The sequence below is a fragment of the Schistocerca nitens genome, chromosome 2, assembly GCF_023898315.1.
Source record: "Schistocerca nitens isolate TAMUIC-IGC-003100 chromosome 2, iqSchNite1.1, whole genome shotgun sequence".
Lineage (NCBI taxonomy): Eukaryota > Metazoa > Arthropoda > Insecta > Orthoptera > Acrididae > Schistocerca > Schistocerca nitens.
Window position 1 is genome coordinate 715849950 of NC_064615.1, and position 25254 is coordinate 715875203.

Here is a 25254-nt window from a genome sequence, read left to right on the forward strand (position 1 = left end):
TAATGAGAAATTCTCACAACTTCAAGGAAACTCACCCTACTGTTATTTCTGCATCTCCACTAATACCAGAAAATCCAGATGCATCTGATCCATTCTTAATTTGTGATTCATTGGTTGGAAAGTCCCCAAACATCCTTTTCCATGACTTTTCATCTGCCAGCAATTTGTCCTGCAGCTGGTCTAAAAAAAATCCAAAGGCACATATAAGCAAAATAAACAACAACATGGATGAACAAGCACATGCACTCTTTTCAAAAATTTATAACTATTTGATTTGAAAATGAAGAAATCTGGCAGGCTCACATTCACAGTATAAATATGGACTGACCTTAACAGTTTTAATTCAGTGGAATATGGGAACCGAAAAATCACAAGACTGGCAAACAATATAGTTCAGAACTCTGATATACATTTAAGTCATTAGTCAAGATATGTTGGAGGTTGTCAGAGTTTTAAACTTATTCGGGGGGGGGGGGGGGCAGCTTTATCTTTTTTTTGATTGTATGTGAATATTACTTCCAACAGTTTCTTGCACAATATTTTATTAGAAAGAAAATTTTTATCTTTCCAGCAAATATCTAAATTAAATTTCTTTTAATCTAAATTAAGATTCTTTTAAACAATAGAAAATACTAGATGGAGCAACACTAACACGCACATGCATGCATGTGCCCACTGTCATCACAGTGTGGATGTTAACAAACATGTAAAATAAATCAGATTGTGTTATTGTGTTACAGCAAAACGTACAAAAAAATATTAAAAGAACCCCAAAATGAAAACTAATTTCTCCTTGGCTGCACAGAACCAGCATGCTGGAGGGAGACACCTTTTCATATGTTTAGGTATGAGGCAGGATTCTGGGCCCCAACAACAGGACCATTACACACTGGGGATATCGCACTGCGTCACAGCAGTGATCGCAAAATCCTGGCTGCCATATTGGCCAGTTTAATTCCTATGTGGTCAGTCACCCAGCATTCAATGTGCCTTTTTGAGTATTTTATAGGTGTACATGGGAATTCTCAATACTTCTCATTTACAACCAATAGTCTGCTTAATTTCTTCTGTCTGTAAACTGAGAGTTTCTCCTTTATTGCATTTACAGTCCTGTGTTTTTGTTGGATGCAAGATTTTTCTTGTGCAAATCTTATCCCTGACAACTATTTTAATATTCATATCCAACAAAGTGTTCCTTTTCATTTCATACATTATTTACATTCGTGGACTACCTATGATGTCAGAATGAGATTTTTCACTCTGGAGCGGAGTGTGCGCTGATATGAAACTTTCTGGCAGATTAAAACTGTGTGCCGGGCCGAGACTCGAACTCGGGACCTTTGCCTTTCACGGGCAAGTGCTCTACCAACTGAGCTACCCAAGCACGACTCACGCCCCGTCCTCACAGCTTTACTTCTGCCAGTACCTCATCTCCTACCTTCCAAACTTTACAGAAGCTCTCCCGCGAAACTTGCAGAATTAGCAGGCTGTAGCTAAGCCATGTCTCCGAAATATCCTTTCTTTCAGGATTGCTAGTTCTGCAAGTTTCGCGGGAGAGCTTCTGTAAAGTTTGGAAGGTAGGAAACGAGGTACTGGCAGAAGTAAAGCTGTGAGGACGGAGCGTGAGTCATGCTTGGGCAACTCAGTTGGTAGAGCACTTGCCCGCGAAAGGCAAAGGTCCCGAGTTCGAGTCTCGGCCCGGCACACAGTTTTAATCTGCCAGGAAGTTACCTATGATGTACCCACAATCCTCTTCAGTGTTAGTAGCAGCTCTCATGGGAAAAACCTGGAGATATTTTCCCTAATTATTTCCTTTACGCTTGGTTCACTAAATCATGATTTTTTTTTAATTTTTGGGATTCTTTTGTAGTGGGTTATTGGAGGTCTTTCCTGTACAACATATGCTAATAATTGTCTCATAGTTGTCCCTTATATTGAACCACGTGCTGCCTGCCATTAGGTTACTTCTCATGAACAGATCCAGTAGATTTCTAGACTGAAAAGCTTTGATATTTGGTTTGTTGTTAACAAATATGTATTAAAATCACCCATCACAATCAGATTTTGACAGACGAAAACTCTGACTTCCTGAGTAACTTTGAAGCCTATGTAGCCTTTCGAATATTATACTTAGGGCAAATATACTTTGAACATGCTGTACTGTGTCTCTTTCAGTTCCATGGACAATTTGATTACACTTTCACTAACAAATTGCAAGCATCAATGTCATTTTTCGAAAATTTAGCTGCCTGACAGGAGAGTTGTAGTTCGGTCCGAGATTTTTCACCCCATTTTCTTCCAATTTGTTTCACCTAAACCTGAAGCAGGAGATTCCTCCAAACCTCTTCAGTTTTCCATGAAGTTTCGGGATTGCAGCCGGATGACGACTTCTTGCCAAGATATTTTAGCTGACAATCATTCAACCATCTTCAGATGAGGGTTTTGCACTGTAAATTGTTAGCTCACATTGCTAACTTTACTCCAAAAATTTGGCATGTAGATTCAGGCACAGAGACAGTTGCTATGTAAGTGACCTCTGCCGTGTTCAGTGCCCTCTTTGAATACTGATCCATCTACAGCACGCAGGCTAGTGTACAGTGGTGATAATACATCTACATCTATACTCTGCCACCACGAGATGCATGGCAGAGGGGGTGTCCCACTGTACCAGTTATTAGCGTTTCCTCCTGTTTCATTCACGTATGGAGCACGGGAGAATGATTGACTGAATGCCTTTGTGCGTGCAGTAATTATTCTAATCTTATCCTCACAATCCCTACGTGAGCGATACGTAAGGGGTTTTCCTAGAGTAATCATTTAAAGCCAGTTCTTGAAATTTTGTTAATAGATTTTCTCAGGATGGTTTACGTCTATCTTCATGAGTCTTCCAATTCAGTTCCTTCAGTATCTCTCTGACACTCCCTCATAGATTAAACAAACCAGTGAGCATTCATGCTGGCCTTCTCTGTATACATTCAATATCCCCTCTATCAGTGCTGTTTATATATTTATTTATTTACCCGTCAAGTTCCATAGGACCAAATTGAGGAGCAAATCTCCAAGGTCATGGAACATGTCAGTACATGAAATTACAACATAAAAGTAATAACAGATAAATATAAAATGTTTATGAACCCAAAAAAAGTCAATCCATAAGTTTAAGTAAACACAATCAACAGTACAACAAGAATCACATTAATTTTTCAAGGAACTCCTCAACAGAATAGAAGGAGTGACCCATGAGGAAACTCTTGTGTTTCGATTTGAAAGCATGAGGATTACTGCTAAGATTTTTTAATTCGAGTGGGAGCTTATTGAAAAGGGATGCAGCAGTATACTGCACACCTTTTTGCACAAGAGTTAAGGAAGTCCGATCCAAATGCAGGTTTGATTTCTGCCGAGTATTAACTGAGTGAAAGCTGCTTATTCTTGGGAATAAGCTAATACTGTTAACAAGAAGTAACAGTAAGGAAGATATATATTGAGAGACCAATGTCAAAATACCCAGACTCGTGGACAGGGGTCGACAAGACGTTCATGAGCTTACACAACTTACTGCCTGAACCGTCTATTTCTGAGCCAAAAATATCCTTTTGCAATGGGAAGAGTTACCCCAAAATATGATACCATATGACAATAGCGAATGAAAATAAGCAAAGTAGACTAATTTCCGTGTCGAACGATCACTCACTTCAGATACCATTCAAATAGTAAAAATGGCAATATTAAGTCTTTGAACTAGATCGTGAATGTGGGCTTTCCACAACAGATTACTATCTATCTGAACATCTAGAAATTTGAACTGTTCAGTTTCACTAATCTTATGCCTATTCTGCAAAATTAAAACATCAGGTTTTGTTGAATTGTGAGTTAGAAACTGAAAAAACTGAGTCTTACTGTGATTTAGCGTTAGTTTATTTTCTACAAGCAATAAACTTAGGTCATGAACTGCACTATTTGAAACTGAGCCAATGTTGCATACAACATCCTCTACTACCAAGCTAGTGTCATCAGCAAAAAGAAATATTTTAGAGTTACCCGTAATACTAGAGGGCATATCATTTATATAAATAAGGAACAGGAGTGGCCCCAACATTGATCCATGGGGTTCCTCCCACTTCACTGTCCCCACTCGGACCCCACATCCCAGCCATTGTGAGTAATGACATTTTGCTGTCTGTTGCTAAAGTGAGAGGTGAACCAGTTGTGAGCTACTCCCCGTAGTCCACAATAGTCCAGCTTCTGGAGCAATATTTTGTGATCAACACAACGCCTTAGATAAATCAAAAATTATGCCTAGTGTTTGAAACCTTTTGTTTAACCCATCCAGTAACTCCCAGAGAAAAGAGAATATAGCATTTTCAGTTGTTAAATGACTTCTAAAGACAAACTGTACATTTGATAGCAAATCGTGTGATATAAAATGGTCAATTATCCTTGCATACACAGCCTTTTCAATAACTTGAGCAAACACTGATGGCATAGAAACAGGTCTAAAATTGTCTACATTATCCCTTTCTCCCTTTTTATAAAGCGGCTTTACTACTGAGTATTTTAATTGTTCAGGAAACTGACCATTCCTAAAGGAAAAATTACAAATATGGCTAAATACGGGACTAACATGTGCAGCACAGTACTTTAATATTCTGCTAGGTACTCCACCATAACCATGAGAATCCTTAGTCTTCAGTGATTTAATTATTGACTCCACCTCCCCCTTGTCTGCATCACAGAGTAGTACTTCAGACATCACTCTCAAAAAGGCATTTTACAAGAAATTTATATGATTCCCTGTGGAAACTAAATTTTTATTTAATTCACCAGCAATGCTCAGAAAATGATTGTTAAATACTGTACATATATCTGATTTATCAGTGACAGAAATATTTTTACTATGAACTGACTTTATATCGTTGACCTTGTGCTACTGACCAGACACTTCCTTCACAACTGACCATATGGTTTTAATTTTATCCTGTGAATTAGCTATTCTATTTGCATACCACATACTCTTTGCCTTCCTGATAACATTTTTAAGCACCGTACAATTGAATAGAATTGGGGAGAAAAGAAATTTATGGCACAACTTGACTAAAAGAAGGGATCGGTTGGTACGACATATTCTGAGACATCAAGGGATCACTGGTATTGGAGGGTAGCATGGAGGGTAAAATCGTAGAGGAAGACCAAGTGATGAATACAGTAAACAAATTCAGAAGGCAGTAGGTACTGCGAGATGAAGAAGCTTGCACAGGGTAGAGTAGCATGGAGAGCTGCATCAAACCAGTTTCTGGAGTGAAGACCACCACAACAACAACAACACCAACACCATTTGTAATGGGCTACTGTAGCCTGATTGTGACTACTTCTAACATTTTGATATAATTCTCGCTTTGTTCTACATGATATTCTTATCCCACTAGTGAGCCACCCGAGCTGCCTATTACTGCTAGTACCCCGTTTAGAGCATTCTACTGGAAAGCAACTTTCAAAGAGCATGATAAATGTGTTAAGGAAAGCATTATATTTATCATCTACGTTATCGGCACTACAAACATCCTGCCACTCTTGTTCCTTGACAATGTTTAAAAAACTCTCTATTGCCGATGGATTAACTTTCCTATATAGTTTATAATTATATGTGACATTTGTTTTAATACAAAAGCCTTTTAGTGTTAAAATTTGTGCATCATGGTCTGAAAGGCCATTTACCCTTTTATTAATAGAATGCCCATCTAGTAATGACAAATGAATAAAAATATTGTCTATGGCTGTGCTACTATTCCCCTGCATCCTAGTTGGAGAAAACACAGTCTGCATGAGATTGTATGAATTCGGGAGATCTACCAACATCCTTTTTCTTGCACCATCATAAATAAAATTTATATTGAAGTCACCACACAGAACTAATTTCTGGTACTTCCCAGATTGAGCAGAAATGCTCTGAAGTCAGAGTTAGGGAACCCATAAACAATAACAATTAGAAGTTTAGTTTCACTAAAGTCAACTGCCCCTTCGCAACATTCACATATCTGTTCAGTGCAGTGCCATGTTACATCTATGGACTCAAATGGAATACTGTTTTTTTATATACATAGCCACTCCCCCACCCAGCAAGGAACTCCTTGAAAACAGCCAACTGATATGTATCCTGGTAAACGAAGCCTCTGAATTGTCAAATTATGTAAGTGCTGCTCCGATATAACAATAATTTCATAGTCACCATCGATAAGCAGTTCACCAACTTTATCTCTAATACCTCTTATATTTTGATGAAATATGCTAATTCCTTCTCTGCTTAGAAACATTACATACTCTGAAGGTGAGCCCTTAGTTAGAGGAACTTCCTTTAAGCAGGTACACCTATCAGCTGACGTCATTCTTAAAAGGGTGCAGCTCGAACACCAACTACTACAGGATTTTTTCCATGAGTGGTCACACCACCACCCACTACACTGTCACCTATAAGCTTTGCCAGCCTCCCCTTCCCATACCTATTGAGGTGCAGGCCATGCCTAGTGAAACCCAATCTACTGATAGACCCAACTGGCACCACTGAAATATGACCCGTGCCCTCTGCCATCAGCACCCCCTCCAGCCCCATGTTAACACGCCTAACAGCCGCATTAAGATGAGGCCGATCATGATGCTGAAACAGTTGCACGAAATGCATATTAGTGCCACCAGGTTGAATAGCTATCTTTACCAGGTCAACACCTTCATCATATTCCCCATCCCTATAAAGACTGTTCTCTGCTCCACCCACTATCACTACCTGTTCCTCCTCCGTAAAATTCCTACATAACTCCCCTATGCTGTCAGTCACCTGAGCCAACCTGGCACTAGACTTCACAATGCTGGCGACCTGGTACTCACTCCCCAACACTTCCTGCAACTGCTGGCCCACACCTCTACCATGCGAACTACCTAGCAGCAGAACCTTCTTTGTGTTAGACTTTGCAACTGACCTTGGCCTTGTAACTGCTGAGGACTGCTGCATGTTCTCTACATCTACAGCTACAAGAGGCTCCTCTCCACTCAACTCCGACAGTTGGTCAAAACTATTGCATATACGTAAAGTTTAACTGTCTGAATACCACCTCCTCCCAACTGCCTTCTAGCCAACTGCCCGTTCCCATTCCCCACCACCCTTCACCCTCCTCAACCTATCTAGTTCCTCCTCTGCGCATTGTAACTGCACCTGAAGGGCACATATCATATGCTCCTGCTCTTCTATCAACGTGTTTCTACTACAGATTCTGCATTCCCAGGCCAGGATCTCGCTAGAATGCCCATTGGCTTCCCACTCCATTCCCCCCAATGAAAATACTTTGAACAAATCCCACACTGTAACCCACTACTCACAAACCTGCGACAGAGCCCACACTTCTCACTCATGGTTGAATTTTACAGTTACTGAAAAAAACTATACTTCTACATTACCCAAGTTCAGTTACACCAGTAGAACTATTTATAGAACTAACAATGCGGTCTCAAAATTCTGTCTACAAAGAAAGCAACTACTTGTATTAACACTACTACATCACAGCTAATACCAATACCAATAAAACTTCACAAAATTATTAGCTAAAACAAAAATTCATGCGGCTACTGGAACACTCAACGAAGCCAAAACACTGTCTGAAAATTATACTGAAATATTTCACTAGAAACAATAAGAAACATCAGCTGAAAACTGAAGCACAAAATTTACTGAACGATTTCAATGCACAGAAAACTCTAAAAAACACAGTGAACGAATGTTTCAAGGGCTTATTAAATCTTTATCTCACCACAAACAGCACGAAACACCACTGAAAACTTAAATTTAATAGCTGTATAACAGTGCACAAACAACTTTGTCAGTACTTAGCTTTATAACCGCTACAGCTGCAACTGCACGCTGCAAAATGTAAACACATTACTGAGGCGCGAGGCTTGGACGAACGACGTAAGCACACTCACGAATAACAGTCCACTCGAGTCAATAACACAGGAAGAAAGACTGAGATTAATGAAAATCCACTAATAAGTTACTTTTACAGCAAATATTAACACAAATAAACTTCAAAATAAGTAACTGAAGACAAAAACTTTATAAAATATTGACGAGCAGTTTCAACAGCAGTCCAGTACAAGATCTGGTACAGATCCAACACACTTGAGCAATATTCTAGAATCAGTCGCACGAATGATTTGCAAGCAATCTTCTTTGTACACTGATTGTACTTTGCCAGTATTCTACCAATAAACTCAAGTTAACCACCAGCTTTATCCACAACTGAGCACTTGCCCGCGAAAAGCAAAATGTCTCGAGTTCGAGTCTCTACCCAGCACACAGTTTTAATCTGCCAGGAAGTTTCACTATTGATATACCTACAGAGTGCTACACACAGGTATTTGTACGAGTTGGTCGATTCCATTGATTCTATAGTCACAGGACTGATGTTATAGTCATGGGATACTACGGTTTTTCATTTTGTAAAGTGCACAATTTTACATTTCTGAACATTTAGAGCATCACTGCACCATGTTGAAATCTTATCAAGATCTGACTGAATATTTATGCAGCTTCTTTCAGATAGTACTTCACTATAGATAATTGCATCATCTGCAAAACATCTGAGGATACTATTGATATTTCCAGAAGTTTGGAAGGTAGGAGACGAGATATGATGGAAGGACGGGGCGCGAGTCGTGCTTGGGTAGCTCAGACGGTAGAGCACTTGCCCGCGAAAAGCAAAGGTCTCGAGTTCGAGTCTCTGCCCGGCACACAGTTTGAATCTGCCAGGAAGTTTCACTATTGATATTGTCTGCAAAGTCATTAACATACAACATGAACAGCAATGGTTCCAATGCACTTCCCTGGGGCACACTACATCTGGTGATGACTCTCCATCCACAGTAACATGCGTGCCTACCTAAAAGTCCTCAATCCAGCCACAAATTTCACTTGATACACAATATGATCATACTTTTGATAATAAGTGTAAGTGTGGTATTGAGTCAAATACTTTTCAGGAATCAATAAATACTGCATCTATCTGGTTGCCTTGATCCAAAGCTTCCAGTATGTCATGTGAGAAAAGTGCAAGTTGCGTTTTACATGATCAATGTTTTCTAAATCCATTCTGGTTGGCATGAGGAGTTATTCTGTTCGAGATACCTCATTACGTTTGAGCTCAGAATATGTTCTAAGAGTCTGCAACAAATTGATGTCAGGGATACTGGATGGTAGTTTTGTGGATCATTTCTATTACCCTTCTGACCTGTGCCTTTTTTGAAAAACTGGACATGGTTTTTTGTTCGAGGGACTACAATAGATTATAGTTAGACGAAGGTCTAACTCAGCTGCAAATGCAGTATAGAATCTGACAGGGATTCCATCAGAGCCTGGAGCTTTGTTCCATTTCAACGATTTCATCTGTTTCTCACTACTACTTACATTAATACTTATTTCCTTCATCGTTTTAGTTGTACGAGGACTAAATTGGGTCAATTTGCTTGGGTTTCTCTTTGTAAAGGAACCTTTGAAAATGGAGTAAAGCATTTTAGCTTTTGCTTTGCTACCCTCAATTTCAGTTCATGTCTCATTTGCTAGGGACTGGACACTAACTTTGGTGCCACTGACCTTTCTTCACATATGACCACAATTACTTTGGGTTTTGTGAAATATCATTTGACAGTATTCTGCTATGGTAGTCATTGAAGGCATCGTGCATAGCTCTTTTGACAGCCAAATGCATTTCATTCAGTATCTCTCTCTCTACAGCGCTATGCTTTATTTTACACATACTATGCAGTAATCACTGTTTCTTTAGAAGTTTCTTTACAGTGACTGTATACCATGGAGTTCCCTCCCGTTATGGACTGTTCTATTGGGGACATATCAGTCCATGGTCAGCTTTTTTTTTTAAACTTGAACCATAGTTCCTCTGCATGCTCCTGCCCTGTCCTGAAAGTTTTAAGTTCCTCATAAAGATAGGACACTACTGCCTTTTTATCTAGTTTACTAAACATATAACTCTTTCTGCTCAGTTCAGTTGTCCTTTGTACTTTGGTAATCACTGTTGCCACAACCATGTCGTGGTCACTGAAACGAGTTTCAATGTGGACGTCCTCAAAAAGGTCAGGTCTATTTGTTGCCATTTCAAGGTAGTTTTCTGAGAAGGCATTTAGTAACATTTCATTTCACAGGATGTTTTTTTCATGCCCACCACTAAAAAAAAAAAAGTTTTTCCAATTAACTGTTGGATGATTAAAATCTCCACCAATGATTACAGTATGATTGGGGAATCTTAGGTACAAGTGAACTGAGGTTTTCTCTAAAGTTTTTGGTAACATCAGGAAATGAGTCTTGTGAGCAATAGAAGAATCCAAATACCATTTTATGCCCATCCCCGATACCAAGTCTTGCCCAAAAAGTCCCACATGCAGCTTCAATTTCTATCTCGATGGATTTGAGTTTCTTGTCTACTGTGACAAATACACTACCTCCGTTTCCCCATTTGCTATCCTTTTAATATACCGTCAAACGGCGTGATTTTGGACGGTTTTGTCATTATTTTGATTGTAACTTTCGTATATATTGTTAGATTAAATTGATTGTTATGGAAGTGATAGGGTATAAGTGTAACAAATAAAATATCCCAGAACCAGAAAGTGTATGTGTAGGTATATTTATCTGAGGCAGTTAAATAAAGTGGGGTGATTTCGGACACAGTTTTTTAAATCTCTGTTCAAAGTTACAGTATTCGGGCAGTTACTGCCTTTTTAAAAAAATCTACATTCTTTTTATTTGATTTTGGTGACATTGTAGGCATTTTAAGGTAGCCCTTTGTTACGAATAAGTGATATGGAATGATATAATGAATTGTATTTATTACAGATAAGTTCTGGACGAGCTCGTTTAATATTTTCACTTAAGCGAACAGAAAGATCTTCTGATTGTCGTTTGAGGAATAAATGCACCCATTCTACTACTGGCAAATTATTATGAAATTTTTTTCTCTTTTCGGCCAGATTTATCAAGGTAGCCTTTAACTAAATATCTAATATCCAATTTAGTGAAGGGAAATCCCCAATGTGCAGCCCTCAAGATACTTTGCTTCAGCGTTTCTTCTCCTTCTTCTTCTTCTTCTTCTTCTTCTTCTTCTTTATTTAGCACTGGCTGTCCTCCCATTTCTTTTCGGATGTGCCTTCTGTACTTTATTTTGTAGGGTTGATTCAGGTATACCATACAAATCTCACGGTTTTCTGTACGATAATTTACCACTCTGAATATCACAGCTTTATCTAAAAGTTCCGGGTCATAATTACACCATACTGTAGCACCTCTCCTGCTCTTATACGTTCTTGGCATTGTCCGAAGCCACCCCACACAATACACAGTTTTACAAAAACCGTCATCATTTTATAACCTTGCACAAGAAACTCAACAAACTTGTACAAAAATTGTCTCAATGCTGTTAGCTACTGAGCCTGAGCGCATCAACAATTACAGTTACAATAACTTCCCGCTCGGCACAACAATAGAAAGTTTCCACTTTACAATAATGCATGGATTTTTAACACAGAGACTGTTCATCAATTATTCACCTAGGGATCAGCAACAATTACAGTTACAATAACTTCCCGCTCGGCACAACAATAGAAAGTTTCCACTTTACAATAATGCAAAATGAAAGTTGTGGGAAGAGATAAATGCAATCTTGAGCTTAAAATAACTGGCGCACAGATGTTAAAATAAGTAACTCTGTTTCTATGCAGTGGCAAAGAGCAAATAAGCCATACTGTCTGAATTCGCCCTGGTGTCCAAAATCACCCCATTTGACGGGACACTTAAATTTTTCCCAAACATCTCATTGCTATGAATTTCAGGCTTCAACCAGCTTTCTGTACCTAGTATTATATGAGCTTCACTGCTTTTCATGAGCGCTTCAAACTCTGGCGCTTTGTTGTGAATGCTTCGGCAGTTTACCATTAGGATTTTAACACTAACCTGTGGGACCCATTTCTTTTATCTTACACTGATACTTCTGGGTTTCATACAGCTATCATTATATGGATTGAATGGAGAGTTGCCTAATCTAAAAAGCCTTCTGTGTACCCCACACACTGTCAACTAGCTGAGTAACAGCCTCTGTTGTGTAGTGCACACCTGACCTACGGTATTTAGGAGGATCCTACAGTTCTCAACCCTCTGGTCCAAATCCAGGAAGCTGCTTGACACAGTACTTTGGAAGTATCTGATTCAGTCCTTCTCTCGAATCAGAACTAAAAGGGCCATGAGAAGTTCTGGTGACAAAGCTGCAAATTGTGAGCTTTGTTGAAACTCTATGTGCAAGATTGGCCTTCTCAAACTTCTCTGCCAGTCACCCGAATGACCAAAGAATGACCTCGGAGCCCAAACAACAAGCATAATTTATTCCACTGTATGCCACAATCTACAGTTGGTTGCACCCTATTCCCTCAATGGATGCTGGAATAGCCTCTTCAACATGATGTACGATGTTTTGTTTTGTTTTAGGGCACAAAAACAACTAATGTCATATGTGCCCATGTCAGAACCTTAGAACATTATTAAGAAAAGGGAGTTATAAATTAAGCCCAATTGATAAGAGGAGAGAGAGCTAAGAACAAGGACTTCCTCTTGGAGAAACGTCCATAAAACACGCTGTAGAGCAACAGAAGTTTCCAACTAAAGATTAAATTTACTTTGCCATATTGCTACGACAGATAAAAAGTAAAACCTAGGTGACAGCTCCCACACCACTTGCTAAAACGACTGATAACTCAGATGGTAAACGTACATTAGAACGCAAGTGTTTACTCAGCAGTGTTCCAGAAGTTGATACCAGAAATCGTTTGTCAGTCCAAGAGCCATCTGTGTACACAAAAGTACTGTTGCAAAGTTCCATGTAAAGGTTGAGAAATTTACAGTGATATATCGAATCTGGGGTAGTTTCCTTAGGAACCAAATTAAGTACAAGGTGAGCTCAGGCCACAGCACAAAGCCAAGGTGGTGAAGGGTTCACACTCATTGAGAAAGTGGCAGGTAGCATGAAGTTAAGCTACCAGAGCAATAGCCAAAAGTGAACTCCAGGAGGTAACAGAGAGAAGGGACATGCCCCATACTGGCAGTCAAAGGAACCATCGAAGGAGGAGGCATAGGATGGGTGGCTGGACATGGCAGACAAACGGCATGCGTATCTGCTGAGTAGAATATCATGCTGTTATGACAGTGGACATTAGGCAGCTTCTGCTGAGAGACTCTCAGCGGGGCTAGTGTAAAAGGTGCTAGTGGCCAAACGGATTCCATTGTGTTTAGACAGTGCAAGATGGAAGGATGTGCAGATGCATAAACAAAACACCCATAGTCTAGTTTCGAATAGACAATGGATCAGTACAAATGGAGAAGTGTGGTCTCATCCACTCCCCAGGAAGCACTGCTTAGGACACGTAGCACACTGAGGGACGCTGTGTAGCGTGCGGCCAAGTAAGAGATGTGGGAGGATCAAGGAAGTTATCTATCAAGCATAAACCCCAGGAATTTAGTAGTGTCGACGAATGGACGAGTAACGGGCACAAGCTGTAAAAGCTTTGGAAGAAATCCACTGCGCCGCCAGAAATTCATACAAATGGTCTTGTCCGTGGAAAACCGAAAGCCATTGTTGATGCTCCACAAATAAAGACAATTGAGACAACACTGAAGACGACGCTTCAGGAGACAAGTCCAAGGAGAACTGCAATAGATCGTCAACAAAAAGGGAGACAGGTGTGTCCAGTGGGAGGCAGGACATAATAGGGCTAACAGCTACAGCAAAGAGGATTATGCTCAGGCCAGAGCCCAGAGGCACTCCGTTTTCCTGGCTAAAGGTGTCAGACAACCCATACAGACCTTGAAAACTCGGTCATTTAAAAATTCCTGAAGGAGGCAGGCCATGCGGCCTCAAAAGTTCCATGTGTAGAGAGTACAGAGGATACCAGTCCTCCATCACGTGTCGTAAACTTTCTCAAAATTGAAAAACATGGCCACAGTCTGGTATTTCCACAGAAAACCATTCATAACATGGGTTGGCAAAGTGACGATATGGTCAACTGCAGTACGGCATTCTCAAAATTCACACTGTGCAGTGGTTAGTAGAGTGCGAAACACTAGCCATCATGCCAGCCAGACATGAATCATACGTTCCATCATCTAGCAAACACAGTTGGTGAGAGAAATGGGGTGGCAGCTACAAGGAAGGCGTTTGTCCTTACCGGGCTTAGATATGGATATGATACTGGCTTCATGTCAGTGCCCAGGAAATGTGTCATCTGCCCATATGCAATACTATATATGAAGGAGAAAGTGCTTGCCTGCAACAGAAAGGTGCTGCAACATCTGAATGTGAACATCATCCGGTCCTGGGGTGGAAGATCGGAATAAATTGAGAGCACACTCTAGCTCCCTCATAGTAAAGGGGGGATTATAGTACTCACAATTCTGAGAGGAGAAGGGAATCACTTGGGCAACCTCCATTCATTTTCAATGAATGAAGGAAGGGTGATATTGGGCAGAGCTCAAAATCTCCACAAAATAGTGGCCTAAGGTTTGGAGATGGCTATTGGGTCAACAATGGCATTATCAGCTACAGCCAGGCCACAAATTGGGGAATGGACCTTGGTCCCAGAGAGCCGCCAGGGGTTGGCCCACACTGTAGAAGAGGTAGAGGAACTGTTAAAAGAGCTAACAAATGAAATCCAACTGGCTTTTTTCCTATCTTTGAAGAATGAGATGGCACTGAGCACACAACTATTTATAATGAAAGCAGTTTGCCATCGTAGGATGATCGCTAAAAATGTGGAGAGCACGTCTCCACGCGCGAACTGCATCATGGCATGCCTCGGTCCACCAAGGGACCAGGACACTACGTGGTAAAAATGGAGTGCGAGGAATGTGACGTTCTGCGGCAGTAAGGATAACGTCGGTAGGGTATTCTACCTGGTCATCACAACTGGGGAAATGTTGTTCAGAGAAAACCACTGTAATGGAGTAAAGCCTTCAGTCAGCCTTAGAAAGCTGCCAGTTCGGTTTACACGTATTTGGGTAGGAGTCAGCAAATGGATAGCACACAGGAAATGGTGGCTCGAGTACATGTCAAAGAGAACGGGCCACTTGAGATGACAGACATGCTGGGCAGTGCAGAACGAGAGGCCCAAATGGAAATAAGTGTGTGTGGAGTAGTCTAAAAGGAACATGGGTGCTCCAGTTCTAAGGCAGATAAGGTTGAGTTGATTGAGAAGGTCAGCCAAGAGGGCACCTCTTGGACAGGTTCTGGAAGAGCCCCAGAAGGAATAGTGTGCATTAAAGTCACTGAGCAGCAGAAAGGGGTGAGGGAGTTGACCAATAAGCTGGAGGAAGTCTTCCCTGGTGACACCAAATGATAGAGGGATGCACATGTTACGAGGAGAAAAGGTGAAGCGAGAAAGGAAAATGTGGACTGGAACAGCCTGCAGCCTGGTGTTCAGTGAGATAATTTGACTATGAACATCATCCTGGATGAGCAGTGTGACTCCCCCATGAGATGGAATGCTATCCTTGGGGGCGAAGGAAAAAGCAGACTGGAGAAAAATGCGAGACGTCAAAGCAGTCAAGAGCACGCAATTTTGTTTCCTGGAGGCAGGAAACAAGTGGACGTTGCGACTCCAAGAGCAGCCATAGCTCCTCCTTGATCCATCTAATGCCACGAACATTCCATTGGAGGAGAGTCATGACGGGGAAAGGGGAAAGAGGGAAAGAATGAAGGATTGTCACCTCGGCAGCTGCCGAGTGCCAGCCTTTGAAGAATCTCTGCTACATGGCACAGAGGCTGGAGGATCTTGTTCCTTGAGATATACAGAGGCATCGGCATTCTCACTAGGTCAAACTACAGATTCCAGAGCAGAGAAACTGATAATGGTGCGCACTGTCGAACTAGAGGTCAAGTGGGTGAGGGTATCACACTGTGACACCACTTAAGAGGATCACTGAGTTGGCAAAGAAGAAAATTGTTTGCCTTTGTTTGATTTCTTGGAGCCTTTCTGGTTGGCAGAGGAAGACTCAAATGTGTGCTGGCTGGAGGGATGTAAAAAGTCTTTGCATGAGTATTCTTTCTGTCCTTTCCGGCCTATCAGTCATATAACAGGTGATTCCGCTGCTGGAGGCAAAGATGTGGTAGCTTGTAGCAAAACTGGAGACGAAGGAGACAGGGATGCTATCGTGGAATTGGGAGATTTCACAACCCTGGTGCTGAATTTGAGGTTGCAAGTCTGCGTGGCTGTGTCCTTCATGGAGCAAGGTGTAGCAAGAACAGTACTGTAAGTGCCAGATAGTAAAACGCAAGGCTTTCGACTAGCCAACAACTTGTGAGTGACAGGGTAAGGCACTTTTTTCCTTCTTCCGGGTCTCCTGGGCGGCCCACACATCAAGATACACAAGACATTCTCAGGATGAGGCTGCATGTTCACCATTGCAATTGATACAGTGGGGAGGAGGAGACTGGCATTCTTCCTTGTGAGCATCCCTACCACAATTAACACATTTGGCCGTGTTTCAACAGGATATTAGAGTTAGTTGTAACACTGACATTGGTAGCAGCCCATCGGGTTTGGAATGAACAATCGGACCGTGATGACTTCATGGCATGCTTTGATCTTTGATGGGAGCACTATCTTGAATGTGAGAAATAGAGTGCAGGCTGCATCAACCTTTTTCATTACCCAATGGACAGCAGTGATGCCCTGATCATAGGTAAATTTGGCTTTCTCCCTCGGTCAGACCAATGAGCAGCCTAGTGTAAATCACACCACGCAAAGGATTCAGTGTTCAATGGGCCTCAACATGAACAGGATAGCCATGGAAGAGCGAAGCAGCAAGCAGTTGTTGGGCTTGAGAATCACAAATTGTCTACAAAAGCAATGTGCCACTACGTAAATGAGAGTAGGTTTTCACAGGGCCTGCAACTGCATCAGTACCCTTCTGATTAATAAACGGATTTACCATAGCAAAGGACTGACTTCTTTCAGCACATAGTACCACGAGAAACCGAGGTGCAGCTGAGAGAGTCTTGGAATGTTCACCCTCATTCTGTTTATGTTTAGTAGACGTAGATTGAGATGGTGATTGGCTCATTGCAAGAAAATCCCCCATGATTGTCAGCATCTCTGATGGCACCCCCTTCCAGCTGGGGGAGCAAATCCATCTTGGGTGATTGTCCTCACCTCAGGTAACACCTCCCGAATTCCTAACAGAAGGACCAACTGGCAGTTTAGAAAGGTAGCAGCTCAGGCAATCATCCTGCCTAGTCTTGGCCTGTACTAGGGGGAACATGCAAACCCTACCTGTCAACTCAGGGCTGGAAATTACCCAGTCACCTATTATGCAGCAGACAGATGGGTTGGCCTTGAGTAGCACACAGGGAGGAGGAAGAAGAAACAAAGAGGAACCTTAAATGCCAAAGCGGAGAAGGGATAGGAGATGGAGAACAAAGAAAGAAACAGTGTGGGGACTGTTCTGATGTCGGGCTATTGAAAATTCAGAACACATTCCCAACAATATCCCAGACATGTTCCGGCATGCAGCACGGAAGGAAAAGGTGCTGCAAAGGCTGGGGCCCCATGGTAGCCAAGCACGGACTCCCCAGAGAGGTGATACCTCTGGGAGGTATGTTGAATGAGGCCCCAAGGCATACACATTGAGTGCAGCTGGTGTCCTGGTGTGCGATTTCTCTGTCGGAATGTGGGCTCACAGAGTTAAAATTCAAATGTCAAATTAATAAAACTGTCACTAGGTGTACCATGAGTCATAAAATGTTTTCTTTCTGTAGATAGTAAAGAAATCACTGGGTCCCACACCTTATTCACTGAAAGCTGCCATCATGATTAATATCTTCCTGTAAAACTTATTTGCACTGATTCCTCAATAATTGAATTGTGGAATGATCATCTTGAGGCTAAGACTTCTATAGCAGAATAACCATAGAATGTCCTGTGGAAATACAATGTTCGGCTATGGCTGACTGACTTCCTGGTCTGTGAAAGGCAAGTGTGGCAATCACGTTCAATACACCTTTCACATACCGTGTGTGTTGTTTGACCAATGTAGGCTTTGCCACACTGACAAAGGATTCCATAGATTCCAGCCCTCTGCAGTCCCAATCACCCTTTGACAAACTAAGAGAAACACAAGTCTTTGAAGGTGGTTTGAAGATTACTCTGACATAATGTTTCCTCAGGATTCTGCCTAATTTCGATGAAATTGTGGACATATGGAAGGAACATGCTGGATTTGAACTGCACCACCTCCTCTTGACCTGATGTGTGGTCATGTTTCTTCCTCCTTAAAGCTCTGCTGATCTGCTATGAAGATTATCCATTATCTTTGAAAACTGATTGTAGGTGTTCTAGCATCTTTGCATGGCTGTCTCTATCACCTGTCTGGTGCATCAACATTCAAAGGGCACCCATAGTTTGTGAAGAGTGGTGGAAGTGAGATACCCGCAAACACATGTCTGTGGGTGTGGGCTTGTGGTGAATGGAATGGCCCAATTATCCATCCACTTTCCAGCTGACCAAGGCCCCCAGAAATACCTATAGCCTCTATCTCCACTTCCATCATAAATTGTATTTAATTCAGACGCTACAAAAAGTGTGACAGTTCTCCTTCACTCTGGGGTCACACAACAAGAGTATCACCTACATTTCACTAGAAGATTTTGGTTAAGTTCTGCCAAATCCAGTGCCCCCTCCTCAAAGCCTTTCAAATATCATCATGATAAGATGACGTCATCTGGCTGAAATCCCGAAATTACATGGCATGCTCTTTACACTGAGAATATTTAAAGAATTGCTTTTCAGTTGTTTTTTTTTTTTTAGTGTTAGAACATTCAATGTTGCCATCCTGATAATCTGTCTGTGTTTGGTTCTGATAGTTGGTGTAACACCAGGATGTGAAATGTCACTCACATTGACTTGAGGCTCTTGCATTGGTGTTTTTAGGTTACATTAGAGGCCCCTTTCCATTTTGAAAGTATGATTTTTCTCCACCACTGGCAACCTTCACCTAACACAGCTTTATCAGAGACAATTGTCACTTTAGGGTTGCTGTAGAGACTTCACAGCTACCATAATAGACCTAGATGCAAAGTCCCCACTTTACTATGTCCTACATCCAATCTTTGTGCATTTGCATATTTCCCATTACCTGGATGAATGGATGGACTTATATACCATTATAATCATTAAAGAATTTTCTGTTGACATCAGTTCACATGCCCAAGCTTCCCATTGTTGATATAAGCAAAAAGTTTCAAAAATTTGAATTGGATGTTATTTTTAACATACATGACTACCCACTGCTGTATCTATATTTTCCCTTCAGAAATAGGCTCCTAATTCACGGTTCTTTATGCTTAACTTGTAGATTATTGTATTTACACAGCACTTTGATACAATACACCAATTTCCTTTTCACTTTCCTGTTTGTATAAATTGTCTTTCTAGGTATCACAAAACATACATGTGAGGTAATGGACACCTACTGAAATGCCAGGGCTCCATATTACTGCATGTGCTTTGCTATCAACTTACTGATTTAAACTTGTCATTACAGTATCCCACTGCATTACAATGAATCCTAGAAATCAAATGTTATGTCATACTAGCATAGATAACAAACAAATTTCATCTCAACAGTTTTCTTCTGTGACTATTTTAACTACATAAATATATGAACACTGACTGCGTAGTGCTATAAAAGCTGCTAGCAGTATTTGACCCCACACCTACCATTTAAGGGAGATCCTAATAACTTCTCCTCAGAAATATATATTGTTTTATCTGATACAATTTACACCAATTATCTCTAGCACACTGTACATCATTTATTTAATTCCCCACTCAATCCATATATTGACTCTCATAGGTTTCACTGTTTTTTCCCCTTACTAAACTAGTCTTTTCCATATATTGCAATATACTCTACTTCATTATATGTCTCATTTCAATGCAGCTGTTTGTAACAGTTACTACAATACTGATGTGCTTCTGAACTTATAATATACCACAACTAACTTTGAATCTAAGAAGCAATCGCAATTCCAAAGACAAGGATAAATTATTTCAGAGGTTAATGTGTTCTGTACATCTGAGAGTAGAACTCTTGCAAACAATAACATCGTAATACAATACAGTACAGTATAGTTCAGCTCTGTACTGTACTCTACTGTATGGTAATGTACTATACTTTACTGTAATATGTGGTGTAACATGTCAGTTATGAGGAGTAACATGTTCCACTTCTAACCACCCAGGCAAAAGAAAGATATTTATGGAAACCATCAACATCGTTTAGGTAGTTGATAAGTGTGGATGGTTCAAATGGCTCTGAGCACTATTGGACTTAACATCTGAGGTCATCAGTCCCCTAGAACTTAGAACTACTTAAACATAACTAACCAAAGGACATCACACACATGCACGCCCGAGGCAGGATTCAAACCTGCGACCGTAGCGGTCGCGCAGTTCCAGACTGAAGCGCCTAGAACCGCTCTGCCGCAATGGCCAGCGATAAGCATGGAACATCCCACTGTGCACACTTTGGTTTGCCATGTGTGCAGATGCGATGTTAAAACATGGCAACTCAGAACATCAACAAGGCATGACAGCGAGTGGGCGTCTCCACCTCTTGTGGAGGGCTGCTTATGCTTTGATGACACAGCTTGGTGATGCCTTGGAAGTCACAGACCAAATGGTGTGGCCAATCATGTCACTGCCAGAACAACTGAAGAATGTCTGAGAACTGGTGTTCTGTAATATCATGTTTTGATCTATTTTGAGCTACAGGTTAAGAAATATCTGTTTACCCACAATTGTAAAAGCAGCTTTACAGTGGAAAGATACATCAGACAAAAACCCCACTTGTCCCACTCCAAATGCAGTATTTTAATAAATTTTCAAAACCATACCACTTTTTACATTCTAGTTTTTTTTTAACAAATCTGCTCTTTATATAGCTCATCTCAGATTTGAAGCCTATGAGATAAATGATACTTCGTGGCCCAAATCCATCAAGTGTCAATTAGTTTACTCCTGCTATGCTTAATAGTATTAGTTCACACATCAAACATTTGATGTGCTATTAGATGCAAATAATATGGAAAAAACTACAGTAAAAAGTACCTGCTGGCATAAATTCATCTGCTGCATCCTCTGGAGCAAAATCGTCATCGCCAAAGCTATGGAACCTGAACAAAAAGTAGTTTTACCACATCAGGTATTTAAATGAAGGAAAAATTAACACCAAGCTTATTTCAAGAATACAGACAACTTTCATTTCGAAGTTCATCAATAAATATGATGCGCAGTTTGATTTTATCATTTGCCTCCCAAAGATGGAAACTCAACAGGTCACAACTAATTAAATACACCACCCTTGTTGAAACTGGGCTAGGGTTCCAAGTAAAAAATAAAATAAAAAACCCACTGCAAGTTTAATTCGTTCATGCAGAATAAATAAATATTAGTATGAACATTACTGAATATATAAAAGTCATTGTCAATTAGTTACAACCCCATCACTGTACTGATAATGCTTTACACTTTCCAACTACTAGTCATTAACTTATCCGATGATGTCAGCCACACCAAGAAACACATTGGATATCTGACAAAAAACTGATTTCAAGTAATATAATATATTAGTCACATTATATTACTTGAAATCAGATTCTGTCGTAACCTAAATGAATATATCATGCAATACACAAGTTGCCACTTACTGTGGTTGTCTCCTACCACAGCTAACATGCAACAACACTCTCACTAGGACACAATCTTCATACACAAGGCTAAAACAAATTTACTATGTACACATAAAAATGTAACACTATTGAGGATTGATACTCAGGGAGTCAACCAGGGCAGATACCTATATGCAGTCCAGACATTCATGTCATGCGTTTCGTAGCATTCTTAAGTTGACAAGTTAGATGGGCTAGTTAACGTGGAACAAATATGGATGGGCCACTCACCAACCCATTAAATACTGTGTGATGAGTCAAAATCCATTGCAATCTCACTGCATTATGTGTGATACAAAGGCACACTGAATGCCAACTCACAACAGTGAGTGGAAACTTGCAGGCTCAAGTGGCACATGATCAGCATGATAACTGACCCTACTGACTTCAGGCTCTGATTCCCAAGTGCTCAAGTCTAGTCTACGACCACCGCCAGTACAGCTTCCCGGAGATTTACCAAATGGTTCAAATTGCTGTAAGCACTGTGGGACTTAACGTCTGATGTCATCAGTCCCCTAGACTTAGAATTACTTAAACCTAACTAACCTAAGGACATCGCATACATCCATGTCCAAGGCAGGATTCGAACCTGCGACCGTAGCAGCACCGCGGTTCCAGACTGAAGTGCCTAGAACCGCTCAGCCACAGCAGCCGGCTGAGATTTATCAGTGCCATTCATATGTTTACAACCATTCGGGGCCATAGCCAGCTAGTATACCATCATCAGGGTTATTTGAGTACATACTGACTCATGGGGGTACCTGTAATTTTGGAATTGTGGCCTGAATGAAAAAAATATTTTTGGTCTTGTGGACTGAGCAAAATTCTATCAATAAGACTCATCAAAAGTTCAGTAAAAAATGAACAAACAGAATTACTATTAAGACATATATTTCACCACACAGGAACAGAGGAGGGATAAAATTCCCTAATAAACTTTCTTATAAATAAACTAAAAGCAATATTGCATGTACTGAATGAATATCAGGCAGAGCAGCAAGATTTGTCTTCAAGATATAAGAACTAGTCTTGACAAGAGGCAAATATAACTAAAGAATAAATTTAATATATTTTATCTAATAATAAAGAAACTGCACAGTATTTAGAAGACATAAACTACTTTAGAATTTCAAATGATGATAAATTTAAAAAGGAGAATAAAACTAGACACCAACTTACACAAAGAGATAGATTTATCTGTCAGGAAATCAAAACGTACATTATGAAAATTTATTTACCGATAGAGAAGTAAACAAATTTAAAATATGCAACATGTTCAATGCTTTAAAGAATGAAGATTATACAGACACGAGAAATGAGCAATTATTTGACAAATGTATTTATGCAATCAGTAAAAGATGTTACATGATGAAAAGGGCAAATCAAAAATTGTCAAATGGTTGTGGCAACTACTACAAGTAGGCAAGAGCTTAAAGGAAACAATAAAAAGATGATGATACAATATGGTATACAATATGGATTAAACAAAGGACATGATGTGCAGCTACATTAGGTCAGCTGAACACACAATGCCAGGATTGCAGTCCAGCAGGTGGACTGGGGTGTGAGGGATTATGTCAGGTAGGGTGGCTATACAGAGAAACAAATGTATGGGATAGGAATACAATGCACTATCACCGAAGCACTTAGTTCGTGTGACACACAATGACCGTGCCATGAGAGGGTGGACTGGGAGGAGGTGGTAGGACATAGGTTGGGGAGATTGTCGGTTAGAGGCTGTAGGTGCAGTGGGTTAGGGAGATAAGAGGTCAGAAGAATTACAGGAACAAAGGATGTGCTGCAATAATTACTCCCATCTGCATAATTCAGAAAAGCTGGTTATGGGGGGAAAGGATCCACTTGGCACTGGCTGTGAACAAGCCATTGGCCTCTAGCATGTTGTGCTCAGCACAATGTTCCACAATTTTTATGGTCAACTGTATTCTTGACCACACTATGGCAGTGGTCATTCATCTCAGTGGAAAGATACTTAGTGGCCTTGCCCACATAAAACGCTGTGCAAAAACTGCAGTAGAGCTGCTTTCAAAGGTGGCCCTGCCTCTTATGGGATAAGTTGTGACAGGACTTGAGTCGAATGTACTGAGTCAGTGAATTGGGCATGTTTTGCACCTGGGTCTTCCACAGAGATACATTCCTTGTGACAAGGGGTTGAGTGTGAGAGTAGCAAAGGAATGACTAGGAAGCTGTGTAGGGTAGGTGGTCTGCCACATACAACTTTAGGAGGAGTGGGAAGGATTGAGGGACGAATGTATCCAATTTCCAGATATGATCATAGATAGTCAAAACACTGGCAAAGGACATAGTTCAGTTCCTCCAGTCCAGGGTGATACTGAGTGATGCAGCAGCACTCCTTTGCAGCTGGTTCTTGGGAATGATGGGAGTATCAAGGGTATGTGAGGATATGGTGTGAGAAATCTGTTTGTGGACTAGGTTTGGAGGTGTACCGTATTTACTCGAATCTAAGCTGCACTTTTTTTCCGGTTTTTGTAATCCAAAAAACCGCCTGCGGCTTAGAATCGAGTGCAACGCAAGCGGAAGTTCTGAAAAATGGTGGGTGCCGCCACAACTTACATCTGCCGTTGAATATATGTAGCGCTACACATGAATGCTTTGTAGGCACAAAGATAAATACTAGCACCACATCCTCTGCGCCAGTAAATAAAAAAAAAAAGGTGGAAGACGAGCTTTTTTTCTCCGTCCCGAGTTTCGACCCCTGCATTTTCATACATTATCCAATGAAGTAAATACAAATTCCGTATTGTTCATCTTCGAATGTAGCAGCATTTCAATGTACTATGAAAATCCAACTGGCAAGACTTGTTTGGGATGTTTGTCAATATGGCCAACTCTACGTTCTGCATTTCATCCTATCTGTGAGAAGAGATGGTTGTTAATAGGAACTTTTATAAATTGTGAATCACATGCAGTATTCTCGTCAGCATAAGAATAATACGAATATAAACCTTTTGCCATGTATTGTTTTATGTTTGCTGCTATCTCATTTAAATCCTATCTGCCTAATAAACTACGAAACTAGAGTGAGACAACAGCAAACGCGGAAGAATATACATGCCATGTCATGTTTATATTCGTATTGTTCTTATGCTTAATAGTGATACAGTCAGAAATGAAGCACGTCAATTGACTAGATTTTTAAATCTAAGATGACTCTAATTTCTGTGTAGAATGTAATGTACTAAAGAGGCGCCTGCAAATATTTTCAAACGGAGAAAAAATTTCGCTAAACTCTCGCCCAGAACATCTATCATACGCAGTCTATTATTTGGTTCTTGTTGATCATTATCAAAGAAAGCAGCAGTGTAAGTAACAACAAATAGCAGTTTTTTGCCATTGTTTCGCTAATGAGACGATTCCTTTTCTTAAAAAAAAAAAAAAAAAAAAAAAAGCAGCC

The 25254-nt window shown here is 40.6% G+C and overlaps 1 protein-coding gene and 1 non-coding gene across 5 annotated transcripts in view; both read right to left on the reverse strand.

Moving 5' to 3' along the window:
* The window catches only part of LOC126236887 (uncharacterized), a 316723-nt gene that overhangs the window by 173815 nt on the left and 117654 nt on the right, over positions 1–25254 (reverse strand). For all 4 annotated transcript variants that reach the window (XM_049946521.1, XM_049946522.1, XM_049946520.1 and 1 more), the window contains 2 exons: positions 21202–21266; positions 36–180 (listed from right to left, as the gene is read on the reverse strand). In XM_049946521.1, the coding sequence (XP_049802478.1) occupies positions 36–180; positions 21202–21266 (210 nt within the window). The remainder of the gene's footprint in view (positions 1–35; positions 181–21201; positions 21267–25254) is intronic.
* Positions 1311–1385, reverse strand: Trnas-uga (transfer RNA serine (anticodon UGA)). The gene has a single exon. It is a non-coding gene; the product is annotated as a tRNA-Ser (tRNA).